Source organism: Nanorana parkeri, unplaced genomic scaffold (assembly GCF_000935625.1).
Source record: "Nanorana parkeri isolate BGI_ZX_2015 unplaced genomic scaffold, ASM93562v1 scaffold679, whole genome shotgun sequence".
Taxonomy (NCBI): domain Eukaryota; kingdom Metazoa; phylum Chordata; class Amphibia; order Anura; family Dicroglossidae; genus Nanorana; species Nanorana parkeri.
This window is the reverse complement of record NW_017306947.1, coordinates 140,919-157,426: the sequence shown is the minus strand read 5'-3', so window position 1 is coordinate 157,426 and position 16,508 is coordinate 140,919. Positions and strand designations below refer to the sequence as shown.

The window sequence follows — 16,508 nt, the reverse complement described above, 5'->3', positions numbered from 1 at the left end:
TGTAATGACAACTCTTTTTCCTGGTGCGGTTTTTTTTTTAATATGTATCATGTGACTCTTAAGAACAAAAACTGGAAAAAAAATATTTTAATAAATGTTATAATGTACAGTACATTAAAAAAATGTGTCACGTTATTCCAGTCATAGCTGTACAGATGCTACATAGATATTAAAGCAGATCCCTACTGTAGGCAGGACACCAGTTAGACATTACACACAATACAGTTTGATTCACTACTGAAGCTTACCCTTCCTCACTACTGAAGCTTACCCATGTTGTAATCAGGAATAAACAGGAAGTGTAAAAAAGAATTTACCTGCTGCAGCTCACAATAATAAAAAAGATTATTAATACATACTGGAGATGTTTATCCTGTCTGGAGTTCTCCTTAAATTACAAAACAAGAAGCATAAGCACCTCACAGTAACCACTAGCCAAACACTATCAGACACACCATCTCTTTGGGCAAATGCCAGAACTGCCACATAGTCAGCCTACGACTAATTAGCCAGTGCGGTTCTCTGCACAGTAGACTGAGGAAGAGTTGCTGTATACTTGGAGTAGATTAGTAGAAAAACTGAAAACATATTCTAGTTAACCTAAAGGAAATAATTAGGATGATGTCATAAAGCTGGACGCAGGGGAAACAGCTGCTTACAAGATGACGCAGGGTGCTCTGCTGTTAGTGATCTCCTCCACTGGTTCTCCTCTGCTGGCTTTACGAATTGCCTCCATCAACTACAAAAAAAAGAAGAGTTACATATTAAATACATCCTGCCATTTTTACTTCTAAAGAGAACCTCTAACAAAAGGTTACCTTGTGTATGAAACCATAAGGGCCCATTCACACCCCATACAGATCATCTTCAGACCAGATTAGATTGTTTCCAGACCCAAAATGCATCCCTATGCTATTTCTGGCCTCTGTTTCCACCTGCGCAGTCTGTTCCAGACCAGAAAAATACTGCATGTCTCATTTTGTCTGGTCTGAAGGTGTGAACCTGCCCTTACTTCCTAGAAACCAAAACACAGAATGATGTTGGGCTAGACATCAACCTTTGCAGGCATGCAGAGTTTCATTTAGTGTCCACATGCCAACTATACTAATACCTGTTACTATATATACCACGCACATTAAATGCTGCCAAAATGTTTTTTGCTATATCAGATATCCCACCAAAAGCTTAACAGGCAACTTGTCCACAGGGTCACACTTCTTGTAAGAGCTGCTTACTCCATTGCTGACACCCTGCCTTCTGAAAGTCAAGTGTCCACTACGCACAGAACCCTTTCCAAAACAGTCCTGGAACCTACAGAAACAGGCACATTGATTCTGTTGCTCCTTAACAGCCATTAACTAGTAGCCAACATTTGATTAAAGTCAAACTGAAGTCCATTTTTATTGTTTTTGGATAAAGTACAGGAGCATTATAAACGCATCTTTTTTTGCCATCTGTGTCTCATTGAGGAGATTTCCTTTCACTTTCAGTCAATTGGAGGATTTCCCCTCATTTCCTGTTGTAGCCAAAGTGAACGAAATCCCTGATGGTCAGCAGGGTCACCAGAACTAGTATCCCCACTGGAAGATTTTGCATCTATTTCTGTTCTGATGACAACTTAAAATATGGGATTTTCTTTCAGTGATAATGGTCACCAGGACAAATAAAGGGTGAATGTACCTAATGGGAACACACATCACAAAAAAAAGCTGACAGATATTCTAAAAATGTTTGGAACAGTTTCAGTTTGAAGGGATATGAAAATCAAGAGCTTTTTCATGCTAATTGAAATGCTGATTAAATCACTTACAATGGATGCTTCAGAAGTTTACAAGTTTTAGTTTCCTGCAGAATCAGCGGGTCACCTGAGCATTGGCCCTAATATGGTGGCTCCTTTCCCCTGCAGGGTTTCCTTGTGCATGTCTCCACAAACACACAGCCAATCCTCTGCTCCTTGCTCCTCTTCTCTCTCTAAGCTGGTAGATGGACAGCTACTGGAGACTGCTCTGTCCCTTGTGATCTTGTACAGTACAGGAAGTTCAGGGAACTGGAGCCAAGAGAGTTGGAGCTGTTCAGAAACATGTTGATTGATTGGGCGAAACTATAATGAAATACTTTGCTCCGTGATACATATTTGTTTGATCTGGATGCATTATTGAAAAAAGTTTGAGAGTTTCACACTACTTTAAGCCTATTCTCCCACTAGACTCTTCTGTACATAGTCAGTGAGCTATGTTGTATTACAGCAAGTCCTGGTATAGGAGCTACTGCCTTTCCCTAGTCATTGCAAGACAGTGAAATATGCAAAGCAAAATGTTTTTAGTGGGCCGCCTCATTCTATCAGTTGTGTGGTCTGGCAGACCAAAGCGTGACACGCAATGACAACACAAAGCCAAGTTCAGGTCTTTCTTTCTCCCCTGGAATCCCATGTAATACATTTCAGAGTCCCTGCTGCAACTTCCAGTGGAAAGGACCTTCTTCAAAAAGGACAGAATCCCCTTGTCATTCTCCTTCACACTAATTCATTTCTTCCTGGCTCTAACCACAAATGGGTAAGTATTGTGCTTGGAAACCCTAATTGGAGGGATTTTTTTGTATAAACCTCTTCTCCGGCATGGTAACCTTTTATGCTGGTCACATACACACTGATTACATCAATAAGTTAAACTGACCGATCCACTCATTCAATCAAATGGAAGCTGAACACATTTCATCACTTATAGTAGCATGGCTGCAAAGCTGAGCTGGACCAATCACAGTTGTCCTGGAGGGAGAGCTAGGAACCCAGACAGTAGTAAACATAGGACAGAGAATGGAGCTTTTACCCCATACCACCCTGAATGAAGATATTTCTTACAGTACATCATGTACCTTGAGGGCCCACTCACACTAGCCTCTCTGCTAAAACGCTGCATTTCAGTGGATGGACTGGTGCATTGTGACAGCTGGTAGTGTGCTGTGTATCCTACACTGCTGGAGCTGTCAATGTTTACATTTTTTTTTCTTTTTTTAACTTTATGTGTACAATGTGTACATTCAATGCTGGTCCCTGTGCTACCATGCGGCTTCCTGAGGTGACATACAGTGCGCTGCAATGAGATACAGCATGTTTGCATTTTATCGCAGCGTACCGCCCACTGAGTTGGGGTGGGAATAGGACACATAGAAAACTATTGTTTTCTATGAGTCCTTGCGCTAATCTGCATAGATCCAGTTTCGTACAACCCAGGTCATCACTAGATGAGTGAACCTTGGAGTAAAATAATTTTTTGGGTTGTAGGGTTGTATGGGGTATTTTTGGAAAGAGACAACTTACATCTTTTTCGTATGGGAAGCCACCTAGTGCCAGCTTAGAGAAAACCCTCTGTCCATTTATTTCGATTTCAAAAGCTCCTGAAAATAAAACCAAATTAGATTAACAGGGATCACAGTAGCACCATTGTAACAGAATAAGGTGTAACGCTCACCTGTTCCACCAGGGCGAGAGTCAATACACACATCGGGGAACTCCTCTCGCACTGCACTAGCCAGCTCCTCATAATGGGATTTAAACCCACAAGGCTCACTAGAAGAAACATATCAATGACATCACAGATTAAACAACATCAGAAATATTAGAGTCCATTTATAAATGTCTTCACACAAGATTCACACATTTTTCTAATTAAATGGGGAAAATGTGTGAATACTGGGTGAAAACATTTATGAATAGACCCCCTATTGTGTAAACAAAATGTTCAGTGGCAGGGAATTAGATCTTTAGCTACATATTACAAAGCTAGATCAGAATGATCATTAGATTTCAGCACTGTCACATTCTAGAGCAGAACTGTGAGCAAATAGTGCAGCTAATCACATTGTACAAGGGTTAATTTATTCTTAAAAATTAGTTAGGTTCGGTGATGTTAGTGTTTGGGTTAAAGATACAGGGGGGTTAAGAATCTTGTCACACCTATGCGTTTTGTTACTCAAAGCTAATGGCGAAAAAACGCTCAAAATAAGGAATTCCATTAATTTCTATGGCCTCTGCTCACACGTATTTTAGGCATGTTATTAAAGCAAAACCTTAAGATTTTAAAAAAATAAATAAACAACCTTTGCAATGGGGCTACCCCTGCCCTGCAAGAATTGATTGGGTAATTCCATTTTCCAAAATTACCTGGGAAAGTGAACTTACCCTTTAATGCACATCGTGCGTGTTAAGAGTTCTGCTGTCCGGCTCCCACAATATGGCAGTGAAATAGGGCAGCACTCAACGTACACACACAATGTCCTACGCATGTGTTTATTTGCATCTAGATGGTGGGGGTGGCAGGGTTGGTTTTAATTTTTAATTTTTCATCACTTTTTTTTTTATGATGTTTTCCTTTTACCACTTTTATTTTTAAAATTTGTATACATTTTATTTTTTATTTAATTATTGTTTTACTTTTTTTCCACTTAAAGTGACATTAAACCCTCAGATTCTTTAACATAAACCAATACTGTAATCCATGGTTGTTTCCCTTCTCTTTGCTGCTCTTCCTTTTAAATCTGTATCTGTTCTCATGCTGGGCAGAACTTCTGTTTTGCAGCAGACTGCCTTGTCTCAGGAATGGATACATGGTGTCTGTGTATACGTTTGTATAGGCTTGAAACCTCAGCCAGCACTACAGGAAGAGGCCCTGAGCTGAAAAGGGAAGTTCTCCCCAAGCATGAGAAGACATGTGGATTTAAAAGGAAGAGCAGCAAAGAGAAGGGAAACAACCATGGATTACAGTAAGGCACACATTACAGTATTGGTTTATGTTAAAAAATCTGAGGGTTTAATGTCACTTTAATTTTATTCCTATCACACAGTGGCTTACAAGTTGTTATAGTTTCGAGGTGACAGGTTCTCTTTATGGAACCTGCCCTCCAACACAGAACAGATCTTCTGTGCAGTTTCTGACAGCTGAGACAGGTGGCGCTGTGATTACAGCGCTCCGGTCTCACTGATCACACTGAGCAGAGTGGAGAACGTACATTCTGCGCTCTGCTCCTCGCTCTCCATCCTGAGCTCATATGTTGTGGTCCCAGGTCCCCAGAAGAGCAGGGAACCCCGAAAACCACAGCAGGGACGGAGGGGACAGACAGGCTGGTAAAAGTGATATGATCAGATCACTTGCATAAAATGTGCATTGGCTCTCCGCTGTACATTTGGCCCTGCTTACCCGAAGCAGGTCTAAATGTAGGAAAAAATTACCCGCCCAGCGCCCGGAACTGCATGTCCGGGGCGTTGTGCGATAGGAATTCCACACCCCTGGCTCCATTGGTCTATTGACCTGTGATGTCATCATGTCTATGCAGGTCTGTTAAGCTGGCCGTACACCTATAGATTATCTATGGTCAGATGGAAAAAAGGCAACAGATTCCTCCATCTACGCTAAACTGTGTGGATGGAGGAATCTCCGCCTGGGCCAAGTTTCTTGCCAGTCGGCCCTGCTGGCTGTCAAAGTACCTGAACAATCTGATTGGATGCAGGCACTGTTCAGGTATTTTGAGAACCAGCGGGGCCGACTAGCAATATACAGATGCTTGGCCCAGTGGGAGATTCCTCCATCCACACAGTTTAGCATAGATGGAGGAATCTGTTGCCCTTTTTCCATCTGACTATAGAAAATCTGCAGATAATCTAGAGGTGTATGGCCAGCTTTAAGGTCCCCACACACCTTACGATAATCGTATGATAATCGTGGGAAATCCCGCGATCGTACGATTATCGTAAGGTGTGTGGAAGCCGTGCGACCTCTACTACTGTAAGGTCGCACGACTTTAAACTTACGGACATGTTCGAAAACCCGCCGAGCATCGTACGATGTTCGGCGGGTTTGTGGCATGTCCGTACGATAACAGCCGTACGGGCCGGTGTGCGCAAGCGCACACTGCCCGTTCGGCATTGCGGTCATCGGAAGCCCGCCCCTCAGGGGGCGTGGCTTGCGATCATCGCAAGTACGATCTGCCTATGCAAGATAGGCAGATCGTACGTTTTTTTAAGTACCTTACAATCATCGCAAGACAAAAGTCTTGCGATGGTTGTAAGGTGTGTGTCCAGCCTTAGACATGAGAACACCAAGGGACATACCACAGCCGAAATGGAATAGGAGAAAAGTTATCTACTGAGGATCGGATGAGTATCTTTATTTTCTCCCCTACAGAAAAACAATTCCACGAATGGGGTAGCCCCACTGCAAGGGTTAATTTTTAAAATCCAGGAGCTCCTCTTTAAGCTGTAAACACCCCCCTTGTGCAGACATCTAAAAGCCCTGAGATTGCTGCTGGCTGTCACCATCTTCGATGTTAGCAGCCTCAGAGATGTCACTCAAGTGACAATTTATAGTATTGTGTGACGCTCTGCATAAAACCAGCAGTCACGTGGTGCTTGGCTCAGTAAAGTGTAAAATCCCCTCACCATCAATTCACTTTGACATAGAAGATCAGATAGAAAGAAGTGGCATCTGCTTATAACATACTACACAGCAGAATGATTCTTAGTCTCAGGCTGATGTTGCCTGTAACAAAACTGCCAGACGAAGCTCAGCCTCATCTTACCAATATTCCACTATAATGTTCACCGTCATGACCACCAAGATGCCGCACTGCTTCCAACAGCTGTCACACACTAAAACTCCTTTTCGTTCCTTAAGTTCCGCCCTCACTCTACAACACTTCCGCCTTCACTCTGCAACACTTCCGCCCTTAAGCTGAAACACTGCCACCCTCGCTCAGTGACATGCCCGCCCTGAAAAATAAGCTGGCTCCCTCTGCTGGCGGTTTTATTTGTTTCATCATAGAGAAAGCCTTGAAATAATTTTGCCATCGCAGGCAAACCTTGCTAAAAAGGACAGGTGCTGCATGTGATTTGTACACAGCAGCCTGTTCTTCTCTATGGGAGCAGGGCAGCCTTCAGAAATTTCGGGGCCCCTTACACGGCTTTAGGCCGCCCCCCACCGCCCAGTGAAACACCCCCGCACTGCCCGGTTCCAAACAACCCGTCCGCACCGCGGCCACGCTAGGCCAGTCACACTGTTAATATTATACCCCTCCCCCGCAGTCACATCAGTCTCTGTACAGAGGAGCTTACACCCTAATGTCCCCCCACAATCACACACTATGATTATGCATGTATATAGCTCTAACATATACCGCAGCGCTGTACAGAGAACCCTGAGCCAATCACGTCAGTCAAGCTTGGAGCGGTGGAAGCAAAAAAAAACTGGTGTGCAATATAGTGAAATGTAAAATTATACAGCAATCAATCCAGCTATAGAGGAATACAACAAATCCCAGCAATACAATATACATACAGTGTATAATGTATTGCTGGGATTTGTAGTACTCTAGAGCTGCTGTTACATATACAGCGCAGTATACCATCAGCTATAGAGGAATACAACTAATCCCAGCCAGAGGCGGCTCTCTAATTAGGCGAGTTAGGCGGTCGCCGTAGGCCTCGCTCTCACGAGGGCCTCGCGGCCGCCTAACTCACTTTTGCAGATTCACCGCACCTGACTCTGGCGAGTCCGTCCCTGGGCAGAGGGGAGCTGCAATTTCCTTGTGGGGAGAATGGGGCCCCCGCGGCCTCCGCACAATCCCCGCCCCTCCCTATTGTGTACTGATCTCCTGTCACAGGGCAGCCGTGCCAGTCCCGGCCGCATCGGGCACAGCGGATCTCGGGACCGCCAAGGATGCCTGCTCCTATACAAGCAGTGGGGCGTCTCTAGAGATGCCCGATTGCTTGAATGTAAAGCTCCCGGCCGGCCGTGTAATTACAACGGGCGGCCGGGAAGCTACTCGTTGGCCTCCGTTGTCCTCTCGTCACGGACGAGAGGACGAGTGGATTTTTCAAGCCCTGATTATGGGTGTGAGTGGGAGCCTCACATTTTGAGTTTCGCCTAAGGCCTCACAAAGTCTAGAGCCGCCTCTGATCCCAGCAATACATTTATACAGCATGTGGAGTGTAATGCAGGTAGTCTTACCTCATACTCTTCAAGCAACTTTACTTTCTTCCGAAATCTTGGGACGGCAGCTGACGTTCCCCCACACTGCAGTCTCCCTGCAACGACGTGAGCAGCGGCGAGAAAGAGCTCAGAGCTGGGAGAGGCGGAGAGGAGGTGCGGCGTGTGGCTTGAAGCGTGCGGTGCGTGTGGAGCAACTAATCGAAAGCCGACTAATCGATGATGGAAAATGTTAACAACATTTTCCATCATCGATTTTAATCGACTTAGTCGATTAGTTGTTGCAGCCCCGGTCCCATCAGTCTCTGTACAGAGGAGCTTACACTCTAATGTCCCCCCCACAGTCACATTACCCGCTGGACGCAGGGCTTCCTGACCCGCTGGACACTAGACATGTGCATCGGCAAAAAAAAATTTTGAGTTTCATCTTGTTTTGATTCCAATTTTGCGTTATTTATTTTTTCGGGATTCGGATGAAATTCGTCAGCGGTAGTCTGTACGAATGTTCATTTCCGTTTCATGTTCGTATCGTTCGTTTCGTTGCAGCAAAGTGACATTAACATTTTTTTTTATTGTCACTTTGCTGCAATAACAATGCGTACAGACTACTACTAACGAATTTCGTCCGGAAAACTAATTTTTCCTGAACGAATCCCTCATGTCTACTGGACGCAGGGCTTAGGGTTAGTTCACACCATGAGCAGTGCGCTCTGGCTTGATTCTGGCCAGAACACACTGCCCGCATTGCGACCGACTCACTTTTTTGCCAGGCTGGAGGGGGAGTGGCGGGCCATTGAAGTGAATGGCACCGTAGTCACGCCCTCCGGCTGCAATGCAATCGCCCGCACGGGATCGCAAGGCACATTGTGCCTGCAGTGCGTACGGGTGCGGTGCAATCAAAATAGTGCCTGCAGCATTTTATTCGCACCGCACCCAAACGCACTGCAGGCACAATGTGCCTTGCGATCCCGTGCGTCCTCCGGTTACCCTTAGGCCCCATTTACACTGAGCGGAAAACACAGCGATTTCCGCCACCATATCACACATTTTTGCCGCGCAATATCGCGAGAAGTCGCCGGCCAATATTGGACAACTATGGGGAAAAACACTTACCCCATAGTTCTCCTTTAATGATGCGCTGGACGCAGGATCCACCTGAGACCCCACACATACCTGAGAGTGATCCTGCAGAGCCTACCATAGATGCTGCACAGCCCATCTGATACTCTTTATGGTGGGCTCTGCAGGGGTCTAAGGTGGACTGGTCAGGGCTGCATATCTCTCTTCCTCCTCCCCTCCCCCTCTTCTCTCTCTCTCTCCCCCCAGCTCTTCTTACCTGCTCATCTGGCCTCCTCCTCTGCCGCTCGACTGGCCTGAAGTGAAGTAATGTCACTTCCGGTCGGTCCGAGATTATTTGAGCAGCGGCGCTGATGGGGCCCCAGACTGCTAGGGCCAGGGCTCCTCCTCGCCTGTCACCGACGGCCAATACTCATGTAAGGGTTCTGGCCGGGCCCCTTACATGAGTATTGGCGGTACCCCGCTGACAGCGGCCCTGTATGGGAGTATGCGGCCGTTCGCTCACCCGAACTGCATGTCCGTGCGGGTGTCCCTGGTCGGACGCAGAAAGGATCCACTCTGTCTGCATACGAGTACAGACACCCGCACCCGCATGGACGTGCAGTTCGGGTGAACGTACAGCCGCATACTCCTATAGAAAAGAACAGGCTGCTGCGTACAAATCACACACTGCACCTGTCCTTCCCGGGAGTGGCCTGATACGGCCATGCATGCAGCACGGATCTTTACGGGCCGGCTGTTAATCGTGTTAATGAGGCCTTGATGTTTAAACGCCAAACGCCCGAAAAGGTATATGAGCTTCTTTGGGCAGTTAAAAGCGCGTTTTTGAGACACCTTAAAACGCGCCGCAGAAGCATGTTGCACATTTACGTGCACATTTTTGCGTGTTTCAACGTGCGTTTGTCCATTGCCTGCAATATTTCATAAACTGCCAGTCAAAACGCGTGTCTTCATGTATGCGCTTACAAATGCGCATCAAAATGTGCACAACGCGTAAAACGCGCAAATAACCACATGCTAAACACATTTGCTAGGTAATGTGTATTTGTTTGATCTGGATTCATTAGTGAAAACATATTTGACAGTTTAATATTACATGCAGTGGGGTAACAACCGGGGGCAGCCGGTGCGCTTGCCCCGGGCGCAGAGCTGAGGGGGGGCGCTGGCCACCGGCGCCTCCCGGTTATTATGCCACTGCATGTGTCCCCCTGCACTAAAGCTGGCCATACGCTACTACAAGCAGGGCCTGGCAAACAGGGGCGTGAAGCAGGCGAGGTAGAGGCGGGATGCGGCGGGGTCTCTCGTTCTGTATTACCGCGCTGTGCGGGCGGGGTAGAAGTCTCACATTCCTGTCACTCCTCACTCAGGCTCTTTCCACAGTCTCGGACTCACTGCTGGGGGTTGAAAGGCCGTGACTGTGTCAGTCGGGGGGAGATCGGGGTCCTGGGTATAGCAGGCCAGGTGGTCAGTATTGGATGTTGGGGATGGGGTCAATGTTGGGGTGGTGAGGGACGGGTGCTCAGTGTCGGGTGTTGGGATCCTTTTGAGGTCCCTGGCAAGTCGGTATCAGGTGTTGGGGTCTCATGTGGATCAGTGAAGGTGTAAGGGTCCAGTCCCAGTTGGACTGGCCGCTTGTAGTTCATAATTAATACAATGCCATTATAGTACGTAGATGAACTTATAACTTTTAAGTTCCATTTAGTGAAACTTAAAAGTTTTAAGTTCATCTACGTTCTATAATGGCATTGTATTAATTGTGAGCTACAAGCGGCCAGTCCAACTGGGACTTGTAGTTCCCTGTAACTGATATGATGCTGTATTAAAGTACTAGAAATACAATGCCTTTATAGAACATAGAATAGAACATAGATGAACTTAAATGTTATATTCTTAATTCTATAATGGCATTGTAGTACTTTCAGGTGGACAGTAATTAATACAGCTTCATAACATAACATATCAGCTAGGGAACTACAAGTCCCAGCATGCCCTCATTGCCCCTGTACAACAGCCGGATATTGCTGTTCCCTGGGTGATATGTTTGTGTGTCTGTGTGTGGGCGGGGGTTGTACAGGGACAATGATGGCATGCTTGGACTTCCCTAGCTGATATGTGGGGGTGGGGGGGTTACAGTTCCAGTTGATGTTTATTTAATGAGGGGGGGCGGGAAAAAAATTCTGCCCCGGGCGCCCATAACTCTGGTTACGCCACTGGTCCCTGCCCTCAAGGAGCATATACTGTATATGAGGGCCAATTTTAGACAGGAGCCAATTAACCTACCGGCATGTCTTTGGATTGTGGGAGGAACCTGGAGCAACGAGAGGAAGTCCACATAAGCACAGAACATGCAAACTCCTTGCAGATAGTGACCTGGCCAGGATCCAAACCAGGGACCACAGTAATGCATTGCAAAAGTACTAACCCCTATGTCACTGTGCTGCATTTTTTTCCATTCATTACTATTCTTTTACATTCATGATTATTAATTAAAATATTTTTGTCCTATAGCAAAGCAGGGTTGTTACTGGTGTCAAAAGGTCAGTCTCCAGATAGTTTTTGATATTACACTCAAGAAATTCCTTACCATCATATAGATTGTTGAAAAGTTACAAAATTTCTAAGAAACGCTGTTTCAGCAGAACTGCTCATAGGTAATTAGTGATGGAATGAACACACCTGATCTCGGTTCTAACAAGAACAAGAACTAAAGGTGGCCATACACTCTACAACCATCGCAAGACTTTAGTCTTGCGATTGTTGTACAGGGATTAAAAAAACGTACGATCTGCCTATCTTGGACAGGCAGATCGCACTCTCGATCATCGCAAGCCCGCCCCCCGCAATGCTGAACGGGCAGTGTGCGCGTGCGCACACCGGCCCGCTCGGCATTTGTCTTCCGAGCACCGTTCTAACCAGCCGAGAATCGTACGATTCCCGGCTGGTTTTCAAACATGCTGGTTCGACAGAAGACGTGCGACCGTACAGTAGAAACGGTCGCACGTCTCCGTTCACACTGCTCGATTATCGTACGAAAAACCGATCGCATACGATTATCGTATGATAATCGTGCAGTGTATGGGCACCTTTAGAACTCAATGAAAGTCTATGGGACCAGAACTCGTAAAATCAAATGTCCCAATTTTGAAGGCTTTTATGCAAATTATTGGCCATAAAAGGGTATGGGGATTCGTGCACTGCCCTGGGGGACATACATCAATGCAAAAACACTTTTTAAAATACAGTTTTTAAAGGAGCAGTGATTTAACATTGCTTTAAGTGAAACAATAAAAATGAAAAATTCCTCGGGATCCCCTTAAACTGTTTGTAAAGTGGCACATCTGTACGATGTATAGAACCTGCTGCAGCAAAAATGACATTTATAAAGAATGAAATTACATTTATAAATATAAATGTCACTTTTTTCTTTATAAATGTTAGTTTTGATCAAGGGAAAACCAATTACCAGCAATTTAAATTTTAAATTGCCGGTAATTGGTTTTCCCTTAATTTTGTAAATAACTGCTTGGGGAGGAAGCCTGTATGAAGAGGACACATTTTAGGACACTCCGAACAAGATTAGAGATTTTTGGGATAAATTCTGGTGCCTCTGTTGCAGACGTTGGATGAAAGTAACAAGAGGGGGCTTTAAAATTGGGCCATTAGGCCTGGTTCACACCTGGGCGTTATACAGCACGTTCCTACGCGCTGTGAAACTCTCAACCTGTGAAAACCAATAATTGCCTATGGGTATGGTTCCCACCTGGGCGTTTTTACAGCGCGTAGGAACGCGCTGAAAAACGCCCTACAACCAAAGAAGTACAGGAGCTTCTTTGAGGCGTATTTGCCGCATGTATCCATTAGGATACAGCCAGGTAGCCCTCGGAAACGCTTGTTTGTCGCGCGTTTCTTTTACCGCAAATCGCGCTAGAAACGTGCGGCAAATGCGCATATTCCATACACCCAGGTGTGAACCCAGCCTTAGTGTTGGTGGTGCCTTCACACCGTAACCCTTCAGAGTTATTCTTGACGAGTGCAGGATTGGACCCTGCTCTAAAAATTAAAATGTTATATACCTGTCACACTGGTGTCGAAAAAATGGGCCTTTGCTGTGGGTGCCTTCACACTCACAGTTACACTTGATGAGCGCAGAATTGGGCCCTGTTGTAAGAAAAATTCAAATTATATGCCCTCGTCACTAGAGCCAACTTGGCAGCAGGGCCTGCTTTAGGGGTGTGCGAGCTGTGGGCCCGCACAGGGCTCCATGGCAACAAAGGCGCCCAGCGGCCAACACAGCTCGTCCTCGGGGGGCGGCTTCTCTCCTCCTCACCGCTGGCTATCCGACATGACAGCGCTCCCTCCTGCCCCCAGGAGGATAGCTGTCAGCTATCCTGACAGCGCTGCCTGCTGTCAGGATAGCCGAGCGGTGAGGGGGAGGGAAGCCGCGCCTGCAGCTGTCAGGATGGCCGGGCGGGGAGGAGATCAGAGCAGCTGTCATCCTGCCAGTTTCAGGATGACAACAGCTCTGTGCCTGGCAGGGCAGGGGATCGGTAAATATCATTGATGTAAAGGACAAACACTGGAGCGATCGTCTGATCACATAATAACAGTTATGAATGAACAGGCTGTGATTTACATCGCAGCCTGTTCATTCAAGATTTCCTCAATGGGGAGAAGCACTCAGTACAGAGGCTCCTCCCCATTCAGAAATGGCTGATAGTAAATATTTTACTATCAGTGTCTGAATGAATGGGAAGTCTCGCACCCCTCCCCCCCACATATTATTAGACATGTGCGAAGACTAAAAATTAATATCAGAAGAAATCAGCGAAAACTAAAAAATTTTTATTCGTTTCATCAAACAAAGCCATTGGCGTGCTCTGGAGGCAGAACACGCCATCTTGGAGGCGTTGGCGTGTTCTGGAGGCAGAACACGCCACGTCATGCTCACGCCTCCAAGATGGTGGCACGCATTCACAGAACACGCCGGTGGCCAACATGGCTGCCGCACATTCTCAAACAAAACATTATGTGTCTGAATACATGTTACATATATTCGGACATATAGTAATTCATTAATTTTACACGTAGTCTAGGTTTTGTGTTCTGTTTGTACTTTTCTAGATGCACTTACTTGAAGAAAGGGTCGGCATGACAACCTGACACTTTATTTTTATAGACTCTATTTTAGTTTAACATGTATTGTTTGCCTTCTGTTGTTTTATTTAATACGAATACTTATATTGTGCCTACAAGTTTAATACCTTTGAATAAAAGTGTTCTTTTTATCATACTTTTTAATATGTTTCTTTGCGGCTTAACAAAATAAGTGTCTTTATATGGTGCGGATATTGCGAAAAATGAGTGTCGTTATTGGGGGTGTGGCCACCAAAGGGTGGGGCCACTGAGGGGTGTGGTCGCTCATGTTACTCCCTTCCTCAACCTCAGAACCCACATCAGAGCATTGTAATTGCTGTGTAGCCTCCAGCAGCATGTGACTGGCACTATGTTCAAATAATTCAGCTGACTCCTCCGTGCATGAAGGTGGTGCTACGGCAGGAGTAGCTGTGGACAAGGAGGCAGAATAGGCCACTTTGGCAGCTGCGGTGGAATGCGAACTAGTATGAGCCTGGGTGACAGAGGATGGGGAGGATGAGGAGAGCTTATTATACAATTTTATTAGAGAATGTGGGATGGGAAATTGATGCTTGGGTGCAATACTTTATCGAATGTGGTGCATGGCGCACTATAAGGGCTAGTCCACACCAGCCTCAGTGCATTTCCGCCCGATTGTGGCTGGAACGCAGTGGGTCTCATTCTGGCCGGCTCACTTTATTTTGGGGTGGGAGGGAGCGTGGCAGTGCATTGAACTGAATGGGACTACAGCCACGCCCTCCAGCCACAATGCAATCGGCCGCACGGGAACGCATGGCACACCAATGATGCAGCAAAAGAACCTGCTTCTTTTTTTTAAAAAAATTTTTTTATTAAAAATAAAAAAAAAATGGGAACACTGGTGACGTCACTGACACACAAAAAAAAGAAAGACTGAATTTACAGCACAGAAAATAATACTGTAATAATAAAATGCTGTATAAAGCACTGACACTTCCCACTACACTGAAACCAGTTAGCTTACAATACACCTAACTTCAGTAACACACTACATAAGGCTGTGGTGTAAGCAGCCTTATATAGTGTGGGGCTGGCACTTACCAATGAGCAATGATTGGGCAAAGTCATCATTACTTTGCCCAATCACGGCTATCACAGTGCACTATGCTGTGGCTGGGTAAAGTCTTGCACCTGACCTGTGGTCAGGTGCATTGCTTTACCCAATCAGGGCTCTCACAATGCACTGTGCAGTGCGCAGTGCATTGTGGGGCGCTCGGCAGGCGAACAACCCACCGAACGCCCTAATAGTTCTTGTGTTCGCCGATAATAATCCCTGATTATTGTTTTAAAAAATGAAATTTTTTTAAATGCATGGGGTTCCCCTACAAAGTCATACCAGATCCTTAATGCCTAAATCCCACTTAATGATAAAGAGGCTCCTTGCACCGAGATAGCTGCTCATGCCCGAGTGCACAGCCCCATGATCTCAGCACTGCAACTTTCCAAGGCCAAATGCCACATGGGATTGCACACAACACAACAAAATGTAAACCCAATAATAAAAACAAATAAAAACACAACAATAAATTTGGATTTTAAATGGCTGCGGCACTCTATTGGTTTTAAACCATTTATTAAATAATGTAAACTTTATTAACTTAATTAAATCATACATTAACAAAAAACTAAATAATGCTCAATCATTAGGGCTCGAGCTATAAATAACTAGAATTAGTCCCCCCTTGATCTATGGGTGACACCACATAAAATTGCCTGCAACAAGGGAGTAGGAAGATGCGGCAGGACCAACTGAAGCCTCAATGCCAAACCTGCACTTATAAATCATCCACGCGCAACAGAACAATCCAGAAGAGGCACGAGGATCTAAGCTTTCTGTCACTGACATGCCACAGGTAAGACATGAGGTGACTTAAAGAGACATACACTTTTATTATTTAGTATTTATGTACACTATATTCAAATATTCATTGATTAAAAATGTATAGTTAAATAAAAGATTAAGGAGGTAAAAATTGTTTCTTAGCAACAGCCTAAGCATGTTGCTAAGAATGCTGCTGGGATTTGTAGTGCCCTCCATGTCATGTACTCAGTGGCAGTACCAGTGCCAATACTTGGCATTTTCAGGAGAACTACCAGGGTTGAAGCAGTTGCAGCTGGGACCTAGCTCTGGTGCTCCAGCACTGTCCTGACATCATTAGTCTGTATTGTTTTAGAATAAACTGTCACATGGCAATAAACAAAAATGTATCAGTACTTGTAAAAATGGTATCGTTGCATCCCTTATATATATATATTTTTTTTTTAAATAATACATTTAAACAG

General features: G+C 45.3%; 1 protein-coding gene across 1 annotated transcript; it reads right to left on the bottom strand.

The window, feature by feature from the left end:
* Positions 1-580: 580 nt before the first annotated feature.
* On the bottom strand, positions 581-6,670 carry MIEN1 (migration and invasion enhancer 1). Its single transcript, XM_018563596.1, has 4 exons — positions 6,571-6,670; positions 3,468-3,565; positions 3,317-3,393; positions 581-739 (listed from the first exon to the last, which is right to left on the bottom strand). Exons 1-4 carry the CDS (start codon positions 6,597-6,599, stop codon positions 656-658), a joined length of 288 nt encoding a protein of 95 aa, XP_018419098.1. The 5' UTR covers positions 6,600-6,670; the 3' UTR covers positions 581-655.
* Positions 6,671-16,508: the final 9,838 nt, after the last annotated feature.